Source organism: Aspergillus stella-maris (genome assembly GCF_047715825.1).
Source record: "Aspergillus stella-maris strain CBS 113639 unplaced genomic scaffold BDV14scaffold_25, whole genome shotgun sequence".
Classification (NCBI taxonomy): Eukaryota; Fungi; Ascomycota; class Eurotiomycetes; order Eurotiales; family Aspergillaceae; genus Aspergillus; species Aspergillus stella-maris.
Window position 1 is genome coordinate 165,816 of NW_027396819.1, and position 20,878 is coordinate 186,693.

At 51.0% G+C, this 20,878-nt stretch overlaps 9 protein-coding genes across 9 annotated transcripts; 5 read left to right on the top strand and 4 right to left on the bottom strand.

Moving 5' to 3' along the window:
• Nucleotides 1-143: 143 nt before the first annotated feature.
• On the bottom strand, nucleotides 144-1,692 carry BDV14DRAFT_199877 (kinase-like domain-containing protein; the record flags this gene model as incomplete). Its single annotated transcript, XM_073773383.1, has 3 exons — nucleotides 144-589; nucleotides 636-783; nucleotides 844-1,692. The coding sequence occupies 3 exons, from the start codon at nucleotides 1,690-1,692 to the stop codon at nucleotides 144-146; spliced, it is 1,443 nt and encodes a 480-aa protein (XP_073628437.1).
• A 283-nt stretch (nucleotides 1,693-1,975) lies between these two features.
• BDV14DRAFT_199878 (uncharacterized protein) lies at nucleotides 1,976-3,196 on the top strand (the record flags this gene model as incomplete). Its single annotated transcript, XM_073773384.1, has 1 exon — nucleotides 1,976-3,196. One exon carries the CDS (start codon nucleotides 1,976-1,978, stop codon nucleotides 3,194-3,196), a length of 1,221 nt encoding a protein of 406 aa, XP_073628438.1.
• Nucleotides 3,197-4,252: 1,056 nt separating this feature from the next.
• BDV14DRAFT_199879 (uncharacterized protein) lies at nucleotides 4,253-5,525 on the top strand (the record flags this gene model as incomplete). The annotated part of the gene is made up of 3 exons (XM_073773385.1): nucleotides 4,253-4,627; nucleotides 4,687-4,812; nucleotides 4,860-5,525. The coding sequence occupies 3 exons, from the start codon at nucleotides 4,253-4,255 to the stop codon at nucleotides 5,523-5,525; spliced, it is 1,167 nt and encodes a 388-aa protein (XP_073628439.1).
• A 141-nt stretch (nucleotides 5,526-5,666) lies between these two features.
• On the bottom strand, nucleotides 5,667-7,606 carry BDV14DRAFT_172718 (uncharacterized protein). Its single transcript, XM_073768625.1, has 5 exons — nucleotides 7,204-7,606; nucleotides 6,735-7,122; nucleotides 6,436-6,672; nucleotides 6,331-6,361; nucleotides 5,667-6,260 (listed from the first exon to the last, which is right to left on the bottom strand). The coding sequence occupies exons 1-5, from the start codon at nucleotides 7,360-7,362 to the stop codon at nucleotides 5,831-5,833; spliced, it is 1,245 nt and encodes a 414-aa protein (XP_073628440.1). The 5' UTR covers nucleotides 7,363-7,606; the 3' UTR covers nucleotides 5,667-5,830.
• Nucleotides 7,607-9,039: 1,433 nt separating this feature from the next.
• On the top strand, nucleotides 9,040-9,712 carry BDV14DRAFT_199881 (uncharacterized protein; the record flags this gene model as incomplete). Its single annotated transcript, XM_073773386.1, has 2 exons — nucleotides 9,040-9,213; nucleotides 9,332-9,712. The coding sequence occupies 2 exons, from the start codon at nucleotides 9,040-9,042 to the stop codon at nucleotides 9,710-9,712; spliced, it is 555 nt and encodes a 184-aa protein (XP_073628441.1).
• Nucleotides 9,713-9,749: 37 nt separating this feature from the next.
• On the bottom strand, nucleotides 9,750-12,022 carry BDV14DRAFT_55512 (major facilitator superfamily domain-containing protein). The gene is made up of 8 exons (XM_073777019.1): nucleotides 11,752-12,022; nucleotides 11,480-11,680; nucleotides 11,331-11,416; nucleotides 11,237-11,280; nucleotides 10,759-11,186; nucleotides 10,486-10,685; nucleotides 10,275-10,403; nucleotides 9,750-10,210 (listed from the first exon to the last, which is right to left on the bottom strand). Exons 1-8 carry the CDS (start codon nucleotides 11,846-11,848, stop codon nucleotides 9,977-9,979), a joined length of 1,419 nt encoding a protein of 472 aa, XP_073628442.1. The 5' UTR covers nucleotides 11,849-12,022; the 3' UTR covers nucleotides 9,750-9,976.
• A 603-nt stretch (nucleotides 12,023-12,625) lies between these two features.
• BDV14DRAFT_199883 (uncharacterized protein) lies at nucleotides 12,626-16,012 on the bottom strand (the record flags this gene model as incomplete). Its single annotated transcript, XM_073773387.1, has 1 exon — nucleotides 12,626-16,012. One exon carries the CDS (start codon nucleotides 16,010-16,012, stop codon nucleotides 12,626-12,628), a length of 3,387 nt encoding a protein of 1,128 aa, XP_073628443.1.
• A 105-nt stretch (nucleotides 16,013-16,117) lies between these two features.
• BDV14DRAFT_172721 (prion-inhibition and propagation domain-containing protein) lies at nucleotides 16,118-17,951 on the top strand. The gene has a single exon (XM_073768626.1). The coding sequence runs from the start codon at nucleotides 16,290-16,292 to the stop codon at nucleotides 17,919-17,921; it is 1,632 nt and encodes a 543-aa protein (XP_073628444.1). The 5' UTR covers nucleotides 16,118-16,289; the 3' UTR covers nucleotides 17,922-17,951.
• A 374-nt stretch (nucleotides 17,952-18,325) lies between these two features.
• Nucleotides 18,326-20,160, top strand: BDV14DRAFT_189570 (major facilitator superfamily domain-containing protein; the record flags this gene model as incomplete). The annotated part of the gene is made up of 4 exons (XM_073771222.1): nucleotides 18,326-19,158; nucleotides 19,244-19,477; nucleotides 19,554-19,801; nucleotides 19,868-20,160. 4 exons carry the CDS (start codon nucleotides 18,326-18,328, stop codon nucleotides 20,158-20,160), a joined length of 1,608 nt encoding a protein of 535 aa, XP_073628445.1.
• Nucleotides 20,161-20,878: the final 718 nt, after the last annotated feature.

The following is a 20,878-nucleotide window of genomic DNA, read 5'->3' on the forward strand; positions in this document are numbered from 1 at the left end:
CCAGAACTGGCTTCCTTGCAAACTCTAATGTTGAACAGCAGTATCGGCTGGAGCTACATAAGAGACAGGCAGGCACGGCCTACAGCATTAGGGTTATGCAAGGTCGAGAAATGCACAAGCAATGGGGCGAGACAGCCGTAGCCCTATGGAAGCGGCGGGACGCTCCCCCTTTCGCTCGTTAGGCCTTGTCCACCGCCCTCCTTGACTAGAATCTGCGCAGCAGTGGCGCGTTGATTCGGATCCTCTGCGGCCATCTCCTTGATTGGGTGGACCTTTTCGTGCTGAGTATAGGTGCGAACGACTTCACGTACATCTCGTAGATCCTTCGGTCCATGGCTGCCGTCAAAAAACCAAGGGTTCAAAGCCCACATGTAAGTGACGCACAACGACCAGATATCCGACTTGGCGGTCTGTTCTCCGGTTTCGAGAAGTTCCGGGGCCATGAAGAATTCGCTGCCGCGGCGCTGGGTGGTGTTCTTGGTTACCGAAGATGAGCCAAAGTCGCAGAGGGCAAAGCTGGGCATGATCCGTTCATCCAAACTGAAGCGACCATGATATAGTATGTTGTCCGGCTTGATATCACCATGCACTATGCGGTTGCAGTCCAGGTACTTTGAGTATGTCGAAGCACATACGCGCGGCGATGGTGGGCGCTTTGTCTCGGTCGCGCACTTGTGGACATAGGGTTCGTAAGTTACCATCCATCAACGACATGAAAATCACGAGTTCAGTGCTGCCATCAATAATGGACTCGTCGAAGCCCAGGTATTTCACAATGTTTGGCTGTTGGATGTTGCTTAGCGACGCGGGCCGGTTGGGACGGGCAGGGTGACTTGGACTTACATGATCCAGTTGAATCAGCGCGTCTACCTCGCGCTTGACATTTGCGGACCACCGAGAATGGGCCCTTGGCCTGATCATTACCTTTATGGCAATGAATCGGATCCCATAAACGTCCACGGCCTTCCATACCGAACTAGAGTGTCCTTCACCGATTTCAGCAACAGGGTGAGATGCCAACGACGGACGAGAAGCCAGGCGTACGGTATGGCTTCTGGTGGCTCTAAGTGTGACCGGTTCGGCATCAGGTGTTGCGGAATCATCATTAGGTATTGTTTGTTGCAGGGCGGATGGCCTATCCGGCTGAGTTCCCGGCTGTCGGTCCAAAGCGTCTTGGATGATACGCTCCACGCCACACGGCCAGATGATCTTGAATTGGTACAGATCACCGTGTAGTCCTCCCATGCCAATGACTCTGTTCATGTCTTCCATCACGACGACCTTGCCAGCACGCGTTCTGGGCAGTGGAAATGCTGGGTACGATGTCTCGGCGTCCAGGTTGAGCTCGTGAACTTGGCAGTTCCCGTTCAAGGATGTGTCTCGAAAAATGACGAGTTTTGTCCCGGCATCGATCTCAAATCGGCAATGAAGTCGGGAGATTCGTTGGTGATTCACGCGAATATCGGCATCTAGGCCTCGTCCGAGAGTGGCAAGGATGGTAGGGTCATCATGGCGGAACTGGAACATGCTGACTTGGAGGACATCTATGCAATCTTTCTGTGTGACGAGATGTTGGTTTTGATCATCGCGGATCGCTTCGTGTGCCCGTTCATTGTGGGCAGCCAGGTAGAAAATGACAGGATTCGGCGGAGATTCGCCAGGAGGGGATTCGCAAGGCGTTGGGCCACTCATGGTGTCAAAAGCTAGCAGGACGAAACCATGAACAGTGAGAACAAGTTGAAGTAGAATAGACGTTATGACTTCCCAGGTTCAGAGATGCGAGATAGCCCTTCCCTCCGTTTGCACTCTGGTAGCCTCAGGCCAAAATTGTCCTAAACGGGTTGTATGGCGTTGCATGGAAAAAACAAAGTCTGGAGGAAACAAAGACTCCTTCATTGACACCATTTGTGCAAGAAAGTCATTCCAACTCTCTCTCTCTCTCTCTCCCTCTCTTCAGAGGGCAAGAAAATTCACAATGTCGCATATATCCTCCTGTCACACCCCCCTACTACGGCTAAATCCTGAGCATGAGCCCGACGTCCTGGGCGGCGTGGGTTATGATGCTGAGCATCTCGATGACCTACTGGCTGTCTTTGTCGACGATCCCGCCCTTCTTGAACGCCACAGAGCCCGTTTTGATCGATCGCCAAACCCGAATTCGCCGCCCCCAGACCCTATCCTCGCCAGACCACCCTCCGCCGTAGACCGTCGTGATAAGAGGCAGGATCTGGAGTTGCTGTACGGTGTCACCAAGCCAGGTCGACAGTTCGACGCTCAAGTCAAGAAGACGTTTTATAAACACATTTACCCGGACAAAGGGCTTCACCGTCGCGAGGTAGTCAAGAACCACTGGATGAAACAAGGTATATGGGATGACAGTTGGAATGTGGACGATGGACCTCCCAATTCCGCCGTTTGGTCGCATGAACAAGGTCCTGCAGACTGGGGTCGATCATCTCGCCCGTACCACCAGTTCATGTACCAATTCGAGATGCGACGCAAGCTGGCTATGGAGAAAGCAGGCAGCTCAATGTCATTGATCAACGACTTCACTATCAACAGCAAAGCATACGAGTCAACGCGCGAGGAGTGGAGAATCAACGGGTATTGGAATGATGAATGGGGCGTGTTTCCGGGGATGCGATGGAACCATGAACTCCCCCGGGAGGACTGGATCAAGCTCACAATGGGCGACAACTATGTTAGCGCTGATGGGCAGCGAGAGGGAGGGAGCTATCGGTTTGATGCCGCTGCCGCCACGAAGCCAATGGGGAAGTATTCCCAGCTTTTTGCGCGCAAGAAAGCTGCGAACCGGCGAGCTGAGATGCAGCAGCGCCTTGCCACTGATACTGGGACTGGGTCATTTCCGCCTGCCAATGATGATGGAGGCGCTCAACGGCAAATGTCTGCAAACCAGACTGAGGAGACTCCTAATAGCAAGGATTCCAGTCGCCTCAGCAGTTCAGAAGACAATTCAGACTCCGGGAGTATCACCACCAGCACACCGGAACGGCAGCCAGTCTCATTCCTCGACATAGCTTCTGGGTCATGGACTCGCAAGCAACGCGCATCTACCAGAAAAAAGCCGTCCCGCCCAGCGCTCGCCCGGAAGCCACCTTCAGGTATACCAAATTCCAAACAAGGACTGAGACGGAGTGCTCGACTACTCGAGAGAAGGCCCCGCAGGGCTGATTAGTATTGCGGTTCGCGACGCCCCGTATTCTCAGATATGGGCCCATCCTGGCTACGAAGATGGACCTACGGTTGCCACGGCGACTGGCATGCTTCAATATTCTATTTCCTCTCGTACCGTGTATTTCAATCTAATCTTAGCCTTTATTCTGTGATTGCCCTGGGCCTGTGTTGCCTTTGCCCGATGTACGAGCACACTCTCCTCCTATAAGATTGTGGCCTTAGCCCCGGTAGTCGTCGTTCCTCGACAAAGCAAGACCCTGGATAGTATACCTCTATTGTATCTAGTGCGTCTCCCAGGTGATTTTGTTCCAAGGGACTACACCGAACACTGGCAGGTCGGTATAGTTCAGGACCACCGTGCTGTCGATCATAGGCGGAGTAACGAGCTGGCGATAAGCCTTGTGGTTGCATATTCGACGTCGAGCCCTCCCAGCGAGCTGAATAACTCCAAGGTAACCCATCGAACGCGAGTCTCAGACATGGAGGGGGTCAATGAAGCGAATGACACGGTTTCAGCGACACTTCACGATCTACCAAGGGATCTAGGTAGTGCTATATAAGCAGTCGAGCCAAGCCCTACTTCCGCGGACCGAGATACAGCTGTCCAGACACGTGTGCCGTCGCCCAAAACTTCCCAGCCCAGATCCCCATATTTAGCCCGGCCAGACCCTGAGGCTTTTATATTTCGCCGCTGAAATCTTTCTATTCTGACGTTCGAGTCAGTTGCAACCAAGTCAGATCCCCAGAGTCATGATGTTCCCCGCTCTACGGCATCCCCGCCACTAATCTATTTACACAAACGATCAATAACTACCCCTGTCAGCATTGGCTGCGTTTCTCGTCAACCATGAAGCTATTCAAGAACTGGCTAGACCCTGCGTAAGGAACGGCGCCCATCACATGTAGGCGGCGCCATCGCAGGGCTGCTATGCACCCCGACCACGGTCCTGCGGGGAGGAACAAGCTATAACTTGGCTTCGAGCGCCCTTATGCACCGCAGGTCTTTGCAAGGGAAATTCCCCGGACTGACTTGCGTCTACTCCCTTCTCAGATCAGGATGCGCATCTTCAAATACCTTCCGTTCCTTGTTCTCCCCGCTACGGCGCTGGCCTCTATTGAAGTCCGAGCCATAGTTGAAGATGACATTTCACTAGTCCAGATCCACGGCGTGGCGCAGGATGAGCTTCATTTCCTGGTATCACGCCAGCTCGACCTAGACTCGATCATCGATGGCATCGGGGACTTTATCCAGCCGCTGCTGCAGCTGATTAGTACCGAGTCGCTGGAGAACATTAACATGCTCATTACGAACGGTGCATCGCTGCTTGAAGGGGGAGTTCAGGAGATCAAGAACTTGATTAATTCGATTTCGAGCGTGCTGGGTTCGGATAGTGCGCAGGATCTGCTTGATCGGTTGCAGTCTTTGCTCCCGGTACATCTCCATCAACGTGCAGGGATATATATATATATATATATACTGACGGACGACAGACGCTGCTGGACCTCCTCAACTCCGACCTAATCGACAAGCTCAAGACACTCCTTGACAACGCGAGTATTCTGCTCACACGGGAATTCGCCATCCAAGTCCGCGACTTGATCAATAGCATTGCTCCGGTATGCACCTATTGTCCTTCTTCATCTTTATGTCACTAATAATCTAGCTCTTCCAATATCTCATGCAAATCCTCTCATACATATTCGACCTTATCTTCGGCGGCGGCGGTGGTAGTAGCGGAAGCGGAAGTGGAAGCGGCAGCAGCACGACAACCAGTATCTCGTCGACTGCAACTTCCTCGGGGGATAGCGGGGACAGCGCGGACGCAAGCGCAACGGACTCTTCCGATTCCAGCCTTGACTTGAATTTCGGGGTTGGGTCTTCTAGCGGTGATGGGGATGGTTTGTCGGGTACTTCTGGATCTGATTCCTCGTCAAGTTCCTCTGGATCTGGTTCTGGGTCCGGGTCGGATTCTTCAGACAATAGTACTTCTGGTTCTTCGAGTTGGGACTTTAGTCTTGGATCGTCGTCTGATGGAGATGACTCCGGGACTAGCTCGTCGTCTTCGGATGGTAGTGGTAGTGGCAGTGGCAGTGACATAGGTGGCTCAGGGTCATCATCCTCCGACAGCGACTCGAGCTTCGACTTCTCATCTTCCTCAAGCGACGATACAGATTCAACCAGCGGCACCGGATCGGGGTCTGACTCTGACTCTGACTCAGGCACAACCACTGGCGCAGACGACTCAAGTTTCACTGGTGCAGCGAGCAAACTCACCCGGCTAAGTATATCCGGGGTTATCGGGGGTTTAATTGCTATTCTAGCGATCTAGACCATTGCTGGGTCGTTCAGTTAGGGTCTCGGGGTTGCTGACGTAGCTGGTTTGGGGAATGTGATATGTCTGATCTGTACTTAATCAGGAACGCCTATTGTTTAACCTAATGCTGTAATGAGATGGGATGATAAGATACGTCAATGGCATTGTTAATACCTACCTTCTAGTCTACTCCGTAATCTCCAGTTGTACAGTACAGTGCACCTTAAACAGACAAAATCCTCAATTCCAAACAAAGGGGTATATAAAAGCTGGATCTATCAAACAAAAACCACCCACCAATCCCAACAAGTTCATGCCAGCTAGATAGCACTCCTCTCCTTCGCCATCGGCAGAAGCTCAACCCCACTTTCCATCCCCGCTGCCTGCACAGTCGTCAAACTCCCTGCCCCATTGGGATTCGTCGTGCCGTCTCCATGCGCACTCAACACACTTCTTCCCCTTCTAATCCCGCCATTCCCTTGACTATTTTGTCTCACGAACTCGGGAGGCATATCCTCCCTCTCAATATGCAGATCCGTCGTCATAAGAATCTGGTTTTTATCGGATGTTGTCGGGCGTGTCCGGTGGGGGTCTAAGCGGGATGAATTTAGTGTTGCGCCATTGTAGTTGTTGTAGTTCCCGTAGTTGTAGTTGTAGTTGTAGGATGATTTAGAGCGTTGGCGCCCGATGACCATTATTGCGCGCAGGCGGGGGACAGAGGCTGTTGTTATTACGACTGTTCCTTCTGTTCTGTTTGGTCTTTGTTAGCATGGGTTGAAATGGGATATGGAGGGGGATGGTAAAGAGGTTTGGGGCATACAGGAACCAGATCGCCCAAAGACCCATTGCTTCTGCGAATCGTTAGCATTCTCTCTTTCCTTCCAGTCCATCATGACAGTTTCGATATGAGAGGGGAGTAACGCACTGCTGAACTCCATCGAGCTTATTTTGCCCAGCTGGACAGTCTTGAGGATCGCGGCAATCATGGCGCTGCTTTTGTCAGTTTTCCCGTCTCTCTTTGAAGACGCCCGGTATAGCAAATACAGCAAACTCAGCGACAGAATCCCACCAAGAACCATCTTATTCGAGCGGCGCATTTTAAGCGATATAATCACAGCGACGCCGATAATGATGAGGATCAGGTCCGTTAGCGCATTGAATCCTGCATCCATTATTAGCAACCCTCCTCCATATCTTGCACCAGAAGGACAGGGAATTGCGTACCACCCTGAAAGTATCCAAACCGCTTAACAACCAGAGCCCCCTGACAATGCGTCATAAGCCTCGACGGATCCCAAAGCGCGTCGACAGGGTCACACTGCGTGAATTGCAAAATGCACGGAACAATGTTCACCGGCACCTGGAGGGCAATCAAACACCACAGTAACTTCCGCCGAAGACCACTTGCAGTATGCACCGTTATCACCGAGTTAAGCAGGAACAGCATAAATGAGATTCGACCGAGTAGGGGGGCGATCACGCCAAACGGTTGAGAAATCATGGTGTATTTCAGGACTTGCGTGACCTTGATGTAATCTAGGTCTAAGATTGGCGAGCCGAGACCCCAGTGTGTTGCTGTTGTTACGAGGGCCGAGGCGACACCTTGGATTATCTATCCATGAACTAATATTAGCAGTGTTCTTCGCCTTGCGTTGGGTGGAGGAGAATCAGGTGGATAGGTAGGGTTACGAACGTAAGCACCGAGCATAACAAAATCATCCGTCGCAAACTTCCGCAGGACGAAGAACTGCGAATAGCCCCGGAGAACCATGACTGCTGTGCAAATTCCATACTGGACCCAGATCGCAGTGTACATCGAGGGCTTCGAGATCGGGCTTATTGAGTCCGCCATGTTTCGTCGCGGTGTCCCGTGGGACAGCCAGGGTCAGAGTCGCACGATATCACACGGAAGGGCAGTGCCACTCGACAACTATCGAAGTAATCGATTAAATTCCGAATCGAACCGAACACCGTCCGCCATATACTCGAAAAAACCGTCGATAAGAATTCACAACCAGTCGCAAAATGAGAGAAAGGAGTCGCAGCCACTTCGCAGGGGAGAGCCTATTTTTGAGTCACGCACTGTTCTCTTCCCAGGGCGAAACTCAACCACCTGCAGGAGACGCGAAATCTTAAATAGCATGCTAATGCACGTCCGAGCCCACGATGAATCAACAAGCATGCGCATCCCTCGTGTGGGTCCGCTGTCAAATCCAGTGGTCTCGATCGCGTCCCGCTCGCCATGATCTGTCAGAAGATCGACCTGGTCGATCACCTCGCACGTGTAGTTAGACTAGGTGAGTGAAGAATGGAGAATGGAGACGGGATCTGGGGCGTTTCGGTATGCGAGGGGACTTAATTTTTACAGTTTTGACTTGCGTCTCCAAGTGATGTGTGCATTTGAGATCCTCGTCTGGAGTTAACGCGGACTTTCTAAAATACCAGGACTAGTTCCTCCAAATTAAGTCCGTCCGTAAGAACCCAGCATTAGCATTCCTTTAGTTTGGCTTTGACTACCTAGGCTTATGGTAGCTAGCGTGGCTCGATAGATTAGTTCCGGCGCAAACATGTTCTCGACTTTCATTGTCCGTCGCCACGAGGATCAAGGATTCAGAAGCCGAAACCCGGGTAGGGAAGGTCCTGGATAAACTGCCGGCTTGTGTGGTCAGTTATTGAGTCTGATTGGCGCTGCTTTGTTCTCATAGCATGGTTTCTTTCTTCAGGTTAGAACACCTTATTGCCCAATTTGAGGGCTGCGTGCTAATTTGTCGGGATTTGCAGATGGAGGACACAATAGTGGGACTTGGCGAGTTTGAGAGGCACAATCCTTGTCCGTTCAGCTTTTCGGTGTTTGATATTTTCTTCTGGTGCGGGAGGATGTCAGCAGATGGATTTAGACCCTGAATCCATCAGCTTCTGATATTGTGGTCCCACTAACAACCTCATACGCTTCTCCAAAATCAGCAGTACTTTACTTAGCACGGATGATTCCGAAGAAAGCCCCCGGGAAGGCACGGAAGTAGGAAGTACTAGTAAGGCACCGCCATCGAAAGTGATCTATCACAGCCTCCTCGAGGATACAAATGTCATATTGCTCCACTGCACATCCTCGTGGGTCCAGCGCCGGCAAATCATTCTGCAAATCCGCACGAGTCATTTTAATCTAGAAAGAAGATCCACATCATCATGCCATTCCATGACTTTCGTGCGGCGCCGCCTCATTATCGAATATCGATCGGGTTTTGCGGCGGAAGGGGAAAAAGCAAATACACTGCAGAAGTACGACAAGGGCACTAACCATTTACCACCCGCGCTTTTTTGCTCGTGGGGTTTTCGTACTGCTCGAGGCTCTTGTCACTTGGAGATGGGCTTACGAGGCACTGCATTTTCTTAAAATGGTAGGAGGATGCAGTATGAGATACATATGAAACCCATCTGTAAACGTTCGTGCATTACCGTATTTCACACATCTTCTTGTCATGATTACTATTTTGCATGGTCCACACGAACGGACTCAGTGGAACTAAATATGTCAGGCGCTGCAAGAATATGTTTCGCCTCCCACCTCCAAAAAACACGATTCGTCGCGTCGCGGTGTCGCAGCGAGTCTGCCATACAGGCTCTACAATCATTGTCCATGTTCCTGTTCTTTTCGTCGCTCGTGGAGGATTTGTCCTATGGGACTACTCCAGCGCGTCACACCGTACGATAGTTGCTCGTGGGATGCGGTCCCTCGCGAAAATATATAGTGGCAGGATCTAACTATCAGATTTTGATGACCCAGCGACAACTGGTAGCTTGCTGGGCAATAATAGCCATAGACCCAGCGCCGGAAATCAGTCATCTCAACACTCAAGTCTTCGGTACTCTATGCGGCGTCGCAGTCCGCTAGCTTTCTCTGCATCGCGCTGGCCTTCTGGTACGGCGGGTGGCTTGTTGTCCATGAAGGCTATTCAAGGGTGCAGTTTTTTATCGCCTATGCAGCTGTTATTGCAGGTGCGTTCAGTGCCGGAGCTACTTTCTCTTTTGCGCCGGATATGAGCAAGTCTCGGCAGGCAGCTCAGGATATCAAGGCTTTGCTGGACCGACGCGTGTGCATCGATGCCTGTAACGAGACTAAAGGCGAGCGTTTACCGGAAATGAAGGGTGACATTGAACTGCGCGACGTGGTGTTCAGATACCCAACAGGCCAGAGCGTGTAGTCCTCAAAAGCCTAAGCTGTTGAGTCGCAAGCGTGATGCTACGTAGATATATTGAAAGACCAAATTGGTAATCATACTTGTAGTTCTGCAGGAACTTGGAATCCGCAGCAACAGCACCAACGAGGCTAAACGGTCGCACCCTTAACTACCCAGACCTAGCTACTCAACGCACCACCTGATATGCCAGTAGCTTTCACATAAATCCAGATTAATTCATCCATTTTTATGTGCCCCTTTGGCGTACCCATTATACCACATGTATATTCACACCCTCGTACCATCAACCCTCTCCACCTCCTCGACCCTCCCCGTCCCCTGCATCTCCATACCCCCCTCAACACCCTTCAGGTCCCCAACATGCACATCAACATTAATGTCCGTATTCCGATGCGCATCCATAACATCCCTCTTGAAAACATTAACATACACAGGGAAGATAAAGGCTAATATGTACCCCATCATGGGGATAACCATGGCCAGGTGTGCGTTTTTGCTATCCTGCAGACAAACACATGCATTAGCCTCTGGGTGGAGAATTCGGGGTTCAAGGGGGGTGACGTACAACAATAGCACCCATCATAGGAGGAAAGACCGTGCCGCCCGAAATAGCAGCAACGAGAAACGACCCGCCTGTTTTTGTATGCCGGCCTAAGCCGCGGAGGGCAAGTGTGAAAATTGTTGCGAAGCAGCACTGTATACCGTCTCTTAGTATCATGCCATTCCACCCTTTATCCGGAGAAATTAGAAGATGAAAAGAGTATGGAGCAACGTACCGACTCAAAACAAAACACCAAAATCGCAAGCGCAACGCTCGCAGCACCAGATGTATTCATTGCCGCAATGGAGAATACAATACAGAGACCCAGATACGCTGCGAGCATATACCGCGGCTTGAAGGCCTTCATCATCATAAGTCCTGTCGCGAGGAACCGATTGAATGCGTAGAGGCCCTGCGCGACGGCTAGGAGGTCCGCTGCGCCATTCGAACGCATTAGCGTTATACAAACCAAGGAATAAATGGGGAGGAGAGAAAGGTAGGCACATACAAGACATAGCACTGTCATACCCCGCCTCCAAACAAAAATTAATAAAGTACCCCGCGAGCGCAACCTGACCCCCAATATAACAGAACTGACTCCAAACGCCCATGAACAGGGTATATTGTTTCCTGAGCGGTTTCTCATCAGCACCGTGTCCGTGTTCGCTAATCATCCCCTCAAGCGCATGCTGGTCTGCATCTGTGATTTCAGGGAACGGCGCAAGGAAGAAGAGGATTATGAGGAGCGCCACGAAGCCCGCGACGCCGAGGTACACCCACTGCACGTTCTCGAGACCTTGGTCTGTATCGACTGTGTTTGCGAAGAAGACTCGTGACGCGAGGAGGGGGGCGACGAATGTGCCTACACCTTGCACGGCTTGTGCAAAGTTGAGCCGGATTTCGCTGTAGCGGGGTGGGCCGCAGATTGAGAGGAAGCTATGCATACTTGTCAGTGGGTGGAGTGGATGGTGGATGGAAGCACGAACGGATCAGCGGCTGTTTCGAGGGTTGAGAGACCTGCTCCCACGACCTATCAATTCTTTGTTAGAAGAGTTCATATATTGGGGGTAGGTAACATACAAACATACTCCCACAAAACCCCCCAAACGACTTTTTCACCCCACTGGGCCAAAAAAGCAGACACCCCACAGTCAGCGTCGCGAGCCCTGCCCATCACAACCATTAGCACCTATCCCTCCTCATCGCCCTTATTTGGTTTTGGAACATACCAGTCATAAACGTAACCCTGAACCCAAACCGTCTAACCAACCACCCGCTCACAGTCAATGGACAAACAAAATAAGCACCGAAGTACGAAGCCTGCAATCCACTTGACTTGCTCGCTGTAATATTTAGTGTCGATTGGAAGTGCGAGTTTAGGACGTCGAGGAGGCCGTAGGCGAAGCCCCAGAGGAAGAAGAGGATTGTTACTGCAGAATACGTTAGTTAGGTGGCGTTATTATGGTAGGTTTATTGGGAGGGTCAGGGAGGGTGGGCGTACCCAGTGCATTTGGGAGGAGGGATTGCCGTAGTGTTAGGTTCACGGCTGAGGTGAGGGTGTCGTCTCGGACGGTGATTTTGCGTTTCCAGAGGGGCATTGTGAGCTGTTAGTCCTCGAATATCTGGGGAAGGGTGGAATGTAGTCGGGTTTTCCTGGGGATAAAGATAAGTAGATGGAGCCACCTTATACATCTGCACTAGATAGGTCAAGGTGTCGACGACCCTCGGGATAATTCACCGCGAACCGGCTTAACAGTCGGCATTAAACTACCCTACCGGGTCGACCTCTTTCAACCAAACCCAAACTTCAACAAATAGCAGAAGACAAAGAACCGTTCGGCGTGAGTTAGCCCGCTATCAACGCGTGGCGCTGCAATTGTGACCTGAAGGATTGAGCAGGGGCCAGGATCCAGGCCGAGTTAGGGCTAGGTTGGAGTCACCCGCGCTCTAGGCTTGTAACCCCATGGGCAGGCGTCTTAGCTCAGCTGTTAAGCAATGCGGGGTCAAGTCTTGTCCTGGGGTGGAAGTATTGTCTTTTAGGCCGAGATGTACGAATACGATTGGAGTTGGAAGTATGGGGCGATTGATTTTCTTGCGTCGTTGAAAACCTTCCCGAGTATTTGCCATACCTGGCATGGGACTTGGAGCATTTTCACTTTACGATAGCGATCAGGTCTGTCAGAGCACCCAAGATCCATTTAAGAACTGCCTCCACTGCCGAGCCTCACACTATTTTCAACCCAATAATCGCGACGTCGGGTTATCCGACACTGCACATTATACTATATGGGGAAGTACAGCGGTGGCAGTTTCTTGTAATTGGTGCCCACTAGCCCGATATCGCGAGAGCATCCGTCGTCTTGGCCATTTGCTCATCATTGAAGCTGACCTCTCTCAAATCCCCCAGGTATCTTCTCTTCATTATCCATTACATCACTCCTTGCTCCGGTAGCCTTCAGCGCCGAAACGGCGACCGTGTTCCCATGCATTGCTGCGATATGCAGTGGTGTTCGCCCTTTCTTATCCCGGTAATCCAGCTGCCATGGCGCTGAGAACGCCCTGAGGAGTATTGCAAGGCAAGCTCTGAATGGCCCATCCTGTCTCCCTTTTTGGGCGTTCAGAAAGACATGGAAGGCACTGATTGACTCTCCGACCTCGAATGCAGCAGGAGAACCATGTCGCTGGAGCGCGGGATCAACGTCCTCGGGGTCACAGAGGAGATACTTCAGTCTGTTAACAATGAGCGTACAGTCCCTGCTTAGTATATTGGCTAGTATAGACCTTCGGTCTTCGGGGTTCGACTTGGCTGTTCCCATGTGTCTGTTGATATCTGCGCCATGTTCCAAAAATGAATTTGCAATATGCAGGTTCCCTTCTATAACTGCAGTCGCAAACGGGGTAATTCCGTAAGGGTCCGGCACGTCAATCTCAAGGCCATGATGAAGAAGGCGATTCGTAAAGAAGAGATCAGGGTCGCCCTGCTGAGCAACAAGGTGCAGGCTCGTGATTCTCATATTAATTTCGCTCGTTGCATGATGAAGGGACATGATCGAGCAGGTCCGAGAGGGGTCAGCCCCCGCCTCTAACAACGCCATGAAGATCGATTTGGTATGGTCATGGATAGACTGGTGCAGAGGTGTCATTCCAAATTCGCCGTTTGGCCTGTTGATATCGAGTATCTCCATGCAGAGTCTCGAGGATAGGAAGAATTGTACCCATGCCAGCTTCTCATATCGCACCGCTACAAACAGTGCGTCGAGCTCGTATTTGTGTCCACCGATGTAGTCTGTTTGCGCGCGGGAGATGTCGAAGCCAGCGAAGATAAGTAGGTTTAGGGTATCATTGACAGCTTTCGGATATTCCTTGCCATGAATGATGATCATCTCGAGAATTTTCACTGACGCCACCGCCCTACTATACAGTGTATGTCCGCTTGCATAGTGTGTGTTTACTTTAGACTTGCAGTTGTCCAGGAGTAAGTGGAGCATTGGTTCGTTGTGGTGATGCATGGCGATATCGAGTGGTGTCAACTGCTCTTCTCTTCCATCTAAGCAAGTCGCATCAGAGCCCCTCAGTAGCAACACCCTCGCTGCAGGAATATTTCGTCTGGAAACAGCTCTATGCAGAGGCGTACCAGCAGCCCACCGCAGCCTGTCGTAATAGTCACCTGCGGAGCACCACATCTCCGCTTTCGCATCTAGACGGCCACCGGCGTGGAGACACATATCAATGGCCAAAGTAAGCATGTTCCCTGGAATACCGGCGTGAACAATCGTGTCGTTGGGAATGTTAAGTACCCAATGGAGGGGCATCTCGCCGTACTTGTTCGGTATATCCGCGCGAGCACCCTTAGTAACCAACTTCAACATCATGGGAAACTTTCCATTGCGACAAGCAAGAAGAAGTGGCGTATCTCCATTGTCGTTGCGGGCGTTGGTATCTGCCCCGGCACTGATGAGCATCTGTGCGGTTTCAGCGAGGCCTAACATGGCGCATCCGTGGAGCAGTGTGTTTCCTTTGTCCAAGCCGTATAATTGACATAATATTTCCTGTTTGCCGCCGAATGCTCGCAAGTTCTCGTATACAGATGCCGTATCCTGCAGCTCTGCTGCCTTGTGATCCAACCTGAAGCCAACTCCATTGCCGTGAAACGTACGACTGGTGAAGAAGAAGTCGTCCGGGCTATCCCATGTCTGATACTGTAGCGTAGGCCAATATCTTTCGTAGTCTGATGCAGCCGTAACGGATCCATTGACTACCCCATTGGCTAGATACTCGTTTGCCTTTTGTTGTACCTCTAGCGGCATTGGCTGGCCGAAGTAGTCGTACATTCGGACAATGATTCCTTGCATTGGTACGAAATTGTGATTTGCTAGATGCGTTATCCATCGCATTATTTCGGCCGGATCATCATCCAGAGCCAGACCACCATCGCCCAGGGCATGCTCAATTAGGCTCATGACGACTGGATTCTCGCCGGGGAAATCGGACCTCCACGCTGGATCTGAGGGCATCTGTATTGCACTCCTACGCAGATGGCCGAGCACGCGCAGTCGGACGGGCACGCAAATATTCTTGATCTGTGAACCCTCAGCAAAGAAAAGGGGGTTGTTTGTCAACTGTGGAAGGATTTTGCGGGAGACCAGCTGTTCTTCATCACTCGCGATTCTTATTGCTGCGCGCAGGTTCCGCTTTGAGGGATTCCTCTGGATGGTGCACGCCAGCAGTGCGAATATTTCCAGAAGATGAAAGGCATAATCTGGCAGTGGCAATATGGATGCTTGTGCATAATACAGAAGCGGTGGATCTTCCACTTTCGCCTGGTCGATGTTCTTATCCTTCAGCAATAGATGCTTGAATGGATTATCCCCGTCCAACAAAAGTCTCCACAACAGCAGACCCAAAGAATACACATCTGTGAGTTTTAGAAAATAACGTGGGAAGGGCAACTCTTTCTTCCACTCCGGTGCTGTCCAAGGATGTGTCCCTCCCAGAAGCCGTGCTTTCTCCTTGCTGATGTCGGCCAAAAAGACTGCAAAGCCAAAGTCGCAGAGTTTTGCAGTATAGCCCTCATCGCTCTCAAATATCAGGATATTCTCACTCTTAATATCGCCATGAACGACACCAGTCTCGTGTAACCCCAGAAGGCCATTTGCCACGTCAAGGAATATCCGTTTCTTTGTTTCATATTGCAGCTTATGCTCCCGTTGGAATGTGGCGAGATCACCCAATTCCGATCGCTCAAGACAGAGCACTGGCGACACACCTGGGTTCTCGCCTGGCCAAAACACCCATTCAAAAGCAACTAGCGAGATAATATTCGAGTGTCTCCTTATCGGCTGGTGCGTGAGGACACGAATCTCCCGTACAGTGTCCAGTGCTGTCTGGCGCCCTTCACTGCCCCATAGTCGAACATGCTTTCGCACAACATGGAGTGAATTCGATCTTGATCCATTGACCATTAACGTATCATTTACGCTCGTAATAGAGGCAGAGTATCCCTGTCCCAGTACTCCACCGGTATCTGCTTTACTGTCCAGTTGGAAAACGGCATCGGTATTGTTGGTGATTTCGCGACAGTTGCGACCCATCCAGAGGCCCATTATCGCTAGTTGCGTTATTGCAATGTCGGATGGGGATACGACAACTCCATCATTATTGTTGTTTCCATGGCTCATCGGGGCTGTGCTTTGTCGGATCCATGATTTGGATAGCTCTGGGGAGGAGTCTTGCGACGACAGCGAGGATAGGGGAGAGGCCATCGTGGTATTGCTTGATTCAACCATTCTTGCAGAAGGTGGATGTCAAACTTATGAGCGACTTGCGAGAGTTACATTGACAAAGGCAAATGCAAACATCCCAAGGCAGGAATAACAAGCGAGCCAAGCAGGCGATCTCGATATCGCCGGGCGCATCCAGCCTTGCAGCTAGGGTTTGTTGATTGGATGCCTCTTAGCGCTGACATCTGACATCTTTCTCCAGGTTACAACCTTACTGACTCGCAATCGAACTTTGATCTCATCTTTTTCTAGCCGCAAGATGGAGGCCGCGGGGCTTGTCTTGAGTGTTATCGCTTTATTTGGCAGCTGCCTTCAAGGGTACCAGCTTGTCTCTGACATCAAAGGACTGGGTCAAGACTCTGCCATCCTGCTCTGCCGACTGCAAATTGAGGAAAAGAGGCTTGTCATCTGGGGCCGAACGTCAGGGTTTACTGAAGAGACATGCCGTCTTCCAGCACAGGATCTGGACACTGTTTTGACAGTCCTAAGACAAATCCATAGCATCACGCAGGATGCAGCGGTCATGAAGAAGCGATATGGCGCCAGCATCGCGCCTTCCGAATCCAGCTCTCTCCAAAGCAGTCCAACGGAGTACATCCAAACGTCTGCCGTTCTTTCTGATTTGAAACGTCGCGTCAACGAAAAAACTCAATCCCACTCGCTAGCCACCGGGCTACGGTTCCTGTTCGACCGGAAAAACTTTGAGAGATTGGTTGTGGACTTGCGAGAGTTGAACAACGGGCTTTACGCATTGCTTCACGGGGCCCAGAGAATGGCGTCCCTGGTGGACTTTCACGGGGTCTGTCTGTTGTCTTCTGCGAATGACGACGTGAACAAATTGGCGACACTCAGAGATGCCACTGAATCAACATACTCTGGGCTATCAAAAACGGTTGACCAGAGAATGCATTTCCTCAGCCTTGAAGACGCCCCTGAGGATACAAGGCATGAATCAGCAAACTGCATCCCGTTAGAGAGCATGACCATAATCCGCCCAGAGCGCGACCGCAACAGAAGCATCGCTCAGAAAGGCGACGAACTTTTTCTCATTGACTGGCGGCCGTACGCACCAGAGCTTCACGACAAATACACGTTCACTATCATGAAGAACCGCATCGCCTCGCTGTCTCTTCTCCTCGGTCGAAAGCCCAAACCTCAGGCGCTCCACGTTCTCGATTGCATCGGATACTGCCATGACGAACCTGGGAACCGCTTCGGCATTGCTTGGGAACTGCCAACTCTCGATGTTGAAGATGTCCCAGACATAGTACCACTCTACGACCTGGTTCATCCACAGACCGGGGCGGATAGGATATTTCCCACTCTCAACGACCGATTCAAATTAGCCAGCGTCCTTGCAAATAGCATTCTGCAAGTCCATTCCGCAAAGTGGCTACATCGCAACCTCCGCAGCTCCGACATCATCTTCCTCAAACCAGCCCGAAGCAAGAACCTCGACTGGTTAAAGCAACCCTATATAACAGGCTTCAGCTACGCGCGGCCCGACACTGGATTTGAACTTTCAATTCCCCTGGTCGAAAACGATGTCGAACCCGACTATTCGCATCCAAGGATGGCGGGAAATCGCTATTGTCGTGAATTCGACGCGTACAGCCTCGGGCTTATTCTTGTGGAGATTGGGTTTTGGCGGCCTATCTCGGCATTCCGGAAGAGTACGTATGGTGCGCGGCGAAATCATATGCGCTTGCTAGAGTATCAGCTTAAAGGAGATTTGGCGCATCGTATGGGGGTGGATTATGAAGCGGCTGTCAGATTTTTGTTGTTGGATAGAGCTTACCAAGGGGGTACGGAGGGCGAGCAGCTCGTGAATTTTCTAGAGAATGTGGTCGGGAAGGTCTATGGGAAGGGTCTAACTCAGTCAGAGAATTAAAGTCATAAAACTATCAAAATCACTCTATACGTACTCTCTTCAAGAAAAGTTCGATAAAAGTTGTAGATGTCTGTTAATGCTACATGTTCCAGCCCCTACAGCCCACGCGTCAGAGGCGCGATGATCTCGCAACCAGGATCTTCGCCCCAAATTATCTAGTAAATAATTGGTTTACTTGCAAAATCCTTCGTCCTCTCAATGGTCTTTGTGTTTTTCGCGCCCTTTCGCTGACAAACGGCCAATTGGGGCTGATAGATAAGCTGACAAAAGCACTCAGCGTTGCACTCGGAATTGTTCCGTTTTCGGCCAGTACAGCCCAGGGTTATGGTACCTATATATCTCCACCGTACTCACCACTTTTGAACGCGCAATATCAGTTGAGTATACACTTGAGGATTGTCAATATGTCTCAAACGCAAGAGATCCTTCTCGAGGATCTACGAACCAAGAACCATGCCCGACCATCATTCGCATCAGCATCACCAACCGTTCCCTCCACCACGAATACGAACACCACCCCCAATGCATCAGCACCAGAACAACAGCCTATCCCTCTCATGAAAGCCCGCGCCATAACAGCTGTAATAGCCCTATCCGGCGTCTCCTTCCTAAACACCATGGGCTCCGGAATCCTAACAGTCGCATTACCAGCCATATCCACGGACCTGAACTTAAACCACGACCTCCTTCTCTGGCCCGCAGCCGTCTACGCCCTCTCAGCAGGCTGCACGTTGCTAATCTTCGGTGCCGTGGCAGACGTTATCGGCGCCAAAAAAGTCTGGATAACTGGATCTGTTTTATTCGCGGGGTTTACACTTGCCTGTGGACTCGCGAGATCAGGGAATGAACTTATTGCGTTCAGGACGTTATTGGGGATAGCAGTCGCTATGTGTTTACCCTGCGCAGTATCTTTAATGACGAGGACATTCCCGCCTGGACGAGCTCGGAATTTAGGATTCGCGTGTATGGGGATGGGTCAGCCGCTTGGGTATTCAGTGGGTTTGATATTGGGAGGTATATTCGCGGACTCGATTGGATGGCGCGTGGGGTATTATATCAGTGCTGGGATTAATGCGGTTTTTTGTGGGATTGGGTATTGGAGTTTACCGGGGGAGATTGAGGTACAGAGAGATGGAGAGGGGGACAGTGGGAGTAAGAGGGAGGGCTTGAAGAGGGTTGATTGGGTTGGAGCTGGACTGGTTAGTGTTTCGTTGGCGCTGGTTTCGTTTGTTCTTGCGTGAGTATTCCCTTTCTCCCTACACTGGTCCTCCTGGTAGTATGGTACCGGGCTTCTAGTAAAGGTATACTAATACCTGGGCCAGGAAAATAACAGAAAGCTACCACAACCTCAGCGAACCATACATAATCACGCTCTTCGCGATCTCCCTGATCCTCCTCCCATCATTCGTCGCCTGGGTCGAGTACCAAGAGAGACGAGGCCGACCAGCCCTCATCCCCAACAGCCTCTGGAAGAACAAACTCTTCAGCGCAACATGCATGATTGTTTTCTTTGCGTGGGCTGAGTTGAATGCGTTGCAGTATTTTACGTCGTTATAGTACGTTTCTCACCCTACCCGATCCCACCATCCCCATCAACAGGATATGTAAGATATATTGACAGTGCGGCTGCAGCTTCCAAGAGATCCAACACACATCAGCATTCCACTCCTCACTCATGTTCCTCCCCATGGTCATCGCCGGCGCAATCACAAACATTTTCACCGGGTACACGGTGGATAAGATCTCCGTTGGTGTGTTGGTCTTCGTTTCAGCGCTCCTCAGTACCGTCTCGCCAATTATTATGGCGCTTGTCAGGCCGGAGGGGGGGTACTGGGCTGGTCCGTTTGTTGGTATGCTTTTGAGTCCGGTGCATTCGGATGGTTTGTCTCCCTCGCTTCCCTGCCATACCTTTCAATCTAGAGAGATTGAAGCTGATGACCGTATAGTACTTTTCACCGTCTCAAACTTAATAATATCCTTCGCATACCCAGGCCCCAACCAGGCTCTCGCAGGAGCAGTGTTCAATGCCGTCTCGCAGGTTGGAAACTCAGTCGGGTTAGCTGTCAGCGCGGCTGTTGCGGCTTCGGTGACGGAGCACTCGGGGAAGGATGCAGATATGGCTCAACTTGAGGGGTATCAGGCTGCGTACTGGCTGATGTCCGCCTCTATGGTTGTGGTTTGCGGGTTTAGTTATATTGGACTACGGGGAGGTGGGTATGTTGGGAAGAAGGATGAGTAGGAGTTTGTTTTCCTGGGCTGGATTGGTTTGGTCGGGTGGATGTATGCTAGAGAAGTGGTATTTGCAGGACTTAGGGAACTTTTAATTCAGCCACGGTGCGGTGCTGTTTCAGTTTTGCTTGCAGGTATGGTAGCCTAGAGATGCAATCCTAGCTGGGTCCTTTGATCAGTGCCCGAGAGCAGACGCGTTGCAATAAGTCCAAATAGCAACCACTCATTTACCAAGACGCGTTAGTGTGTAACTAGATCTACAGCTATACAGCCGCATGCTTGATATCAGAGCTTGATAACCAGGTGGCCAGTGCATACTCCCTAAATAGTCCCCGTCGGACAGTCCGACGCCAAGTATCAGCTAGAGAGATAGGATGCAAGGGATCCTGGCTTCCAATAGGTACCCCTGTCAGAGTATCTTATCTTATCAGGCTCATGGGGAATGATAGACACTTTGAGGGGTCTCGGGAAATAATGGTATCGCTAGGTGGTTATCGTCATTTAATTCACCATAACCTGTTGGCGCGTCCACGGATGGAAGCTTAGCTTCTTACTTTCCCTGATGGTAATCAGATTCAATCCCAATAAACCCTTCGAACACGACACAAACACAATGTCCTCAAAAACAATGGAAAAAGACCCGCCCATCGAAAGCAGCAGCGTCGCAGACCACGAAATTGGAGAAGTCCGATCCCTTACGCACAGCTCGAGCTCGCAGCATCTGCAGC

Coding starts and splice junctions, on each gene's coding strand:
- BDV14DRAFT_172721 (XM_073768626.1), top strand. CDS start 16,290: ATGGAGGCCGCGGGGCTTGTCTTGAGTGTTATCGCTTTATTTGGCAGC.
- BDV14DRAFT_172718 (XM_073768625.1), bottom strand. CDS start 7,362: ATGGCGGACTCAATAAGCCCGATCTCGAAGCCCTCGATGTACACTGCG. Junction 7,123..7,203: donor TTGTTATGCTCGGTGCTTAC/GTTCGTAACCCT, acceptor GTTCATGGATAG/ATAATCCAAGGTGTCGCCTC. Junction 6,261..6,330: donor CTTTGGGCGATCTGGTTCCT/GTATGCCCCAAA, acceptor AAGACCAAACAG/AACAGAAGGAACAGTCGTAA.
- BDV14DRAFT_55512 (XM_073777019.1), bottom strand. CDS start 11,848: ATGCCCCTCTGGAAACGCAAAATCACCGTCCGAGACGACACCCTCACC. Junction 11,281..11,330: donor GGTTTTGTGGGAGTATGTTT/GTATGTTACCTA, acceptor AAGAATTGATAG/GTCGTGGGAGCAGGTCTCTC. Junction 10,211..10,274: donor CTATGATGGGTGCTATTGTT/GTACGTCACCCC, acceptor GTTTGTCTGCAG/GATAGCAAAAACGCACACCT.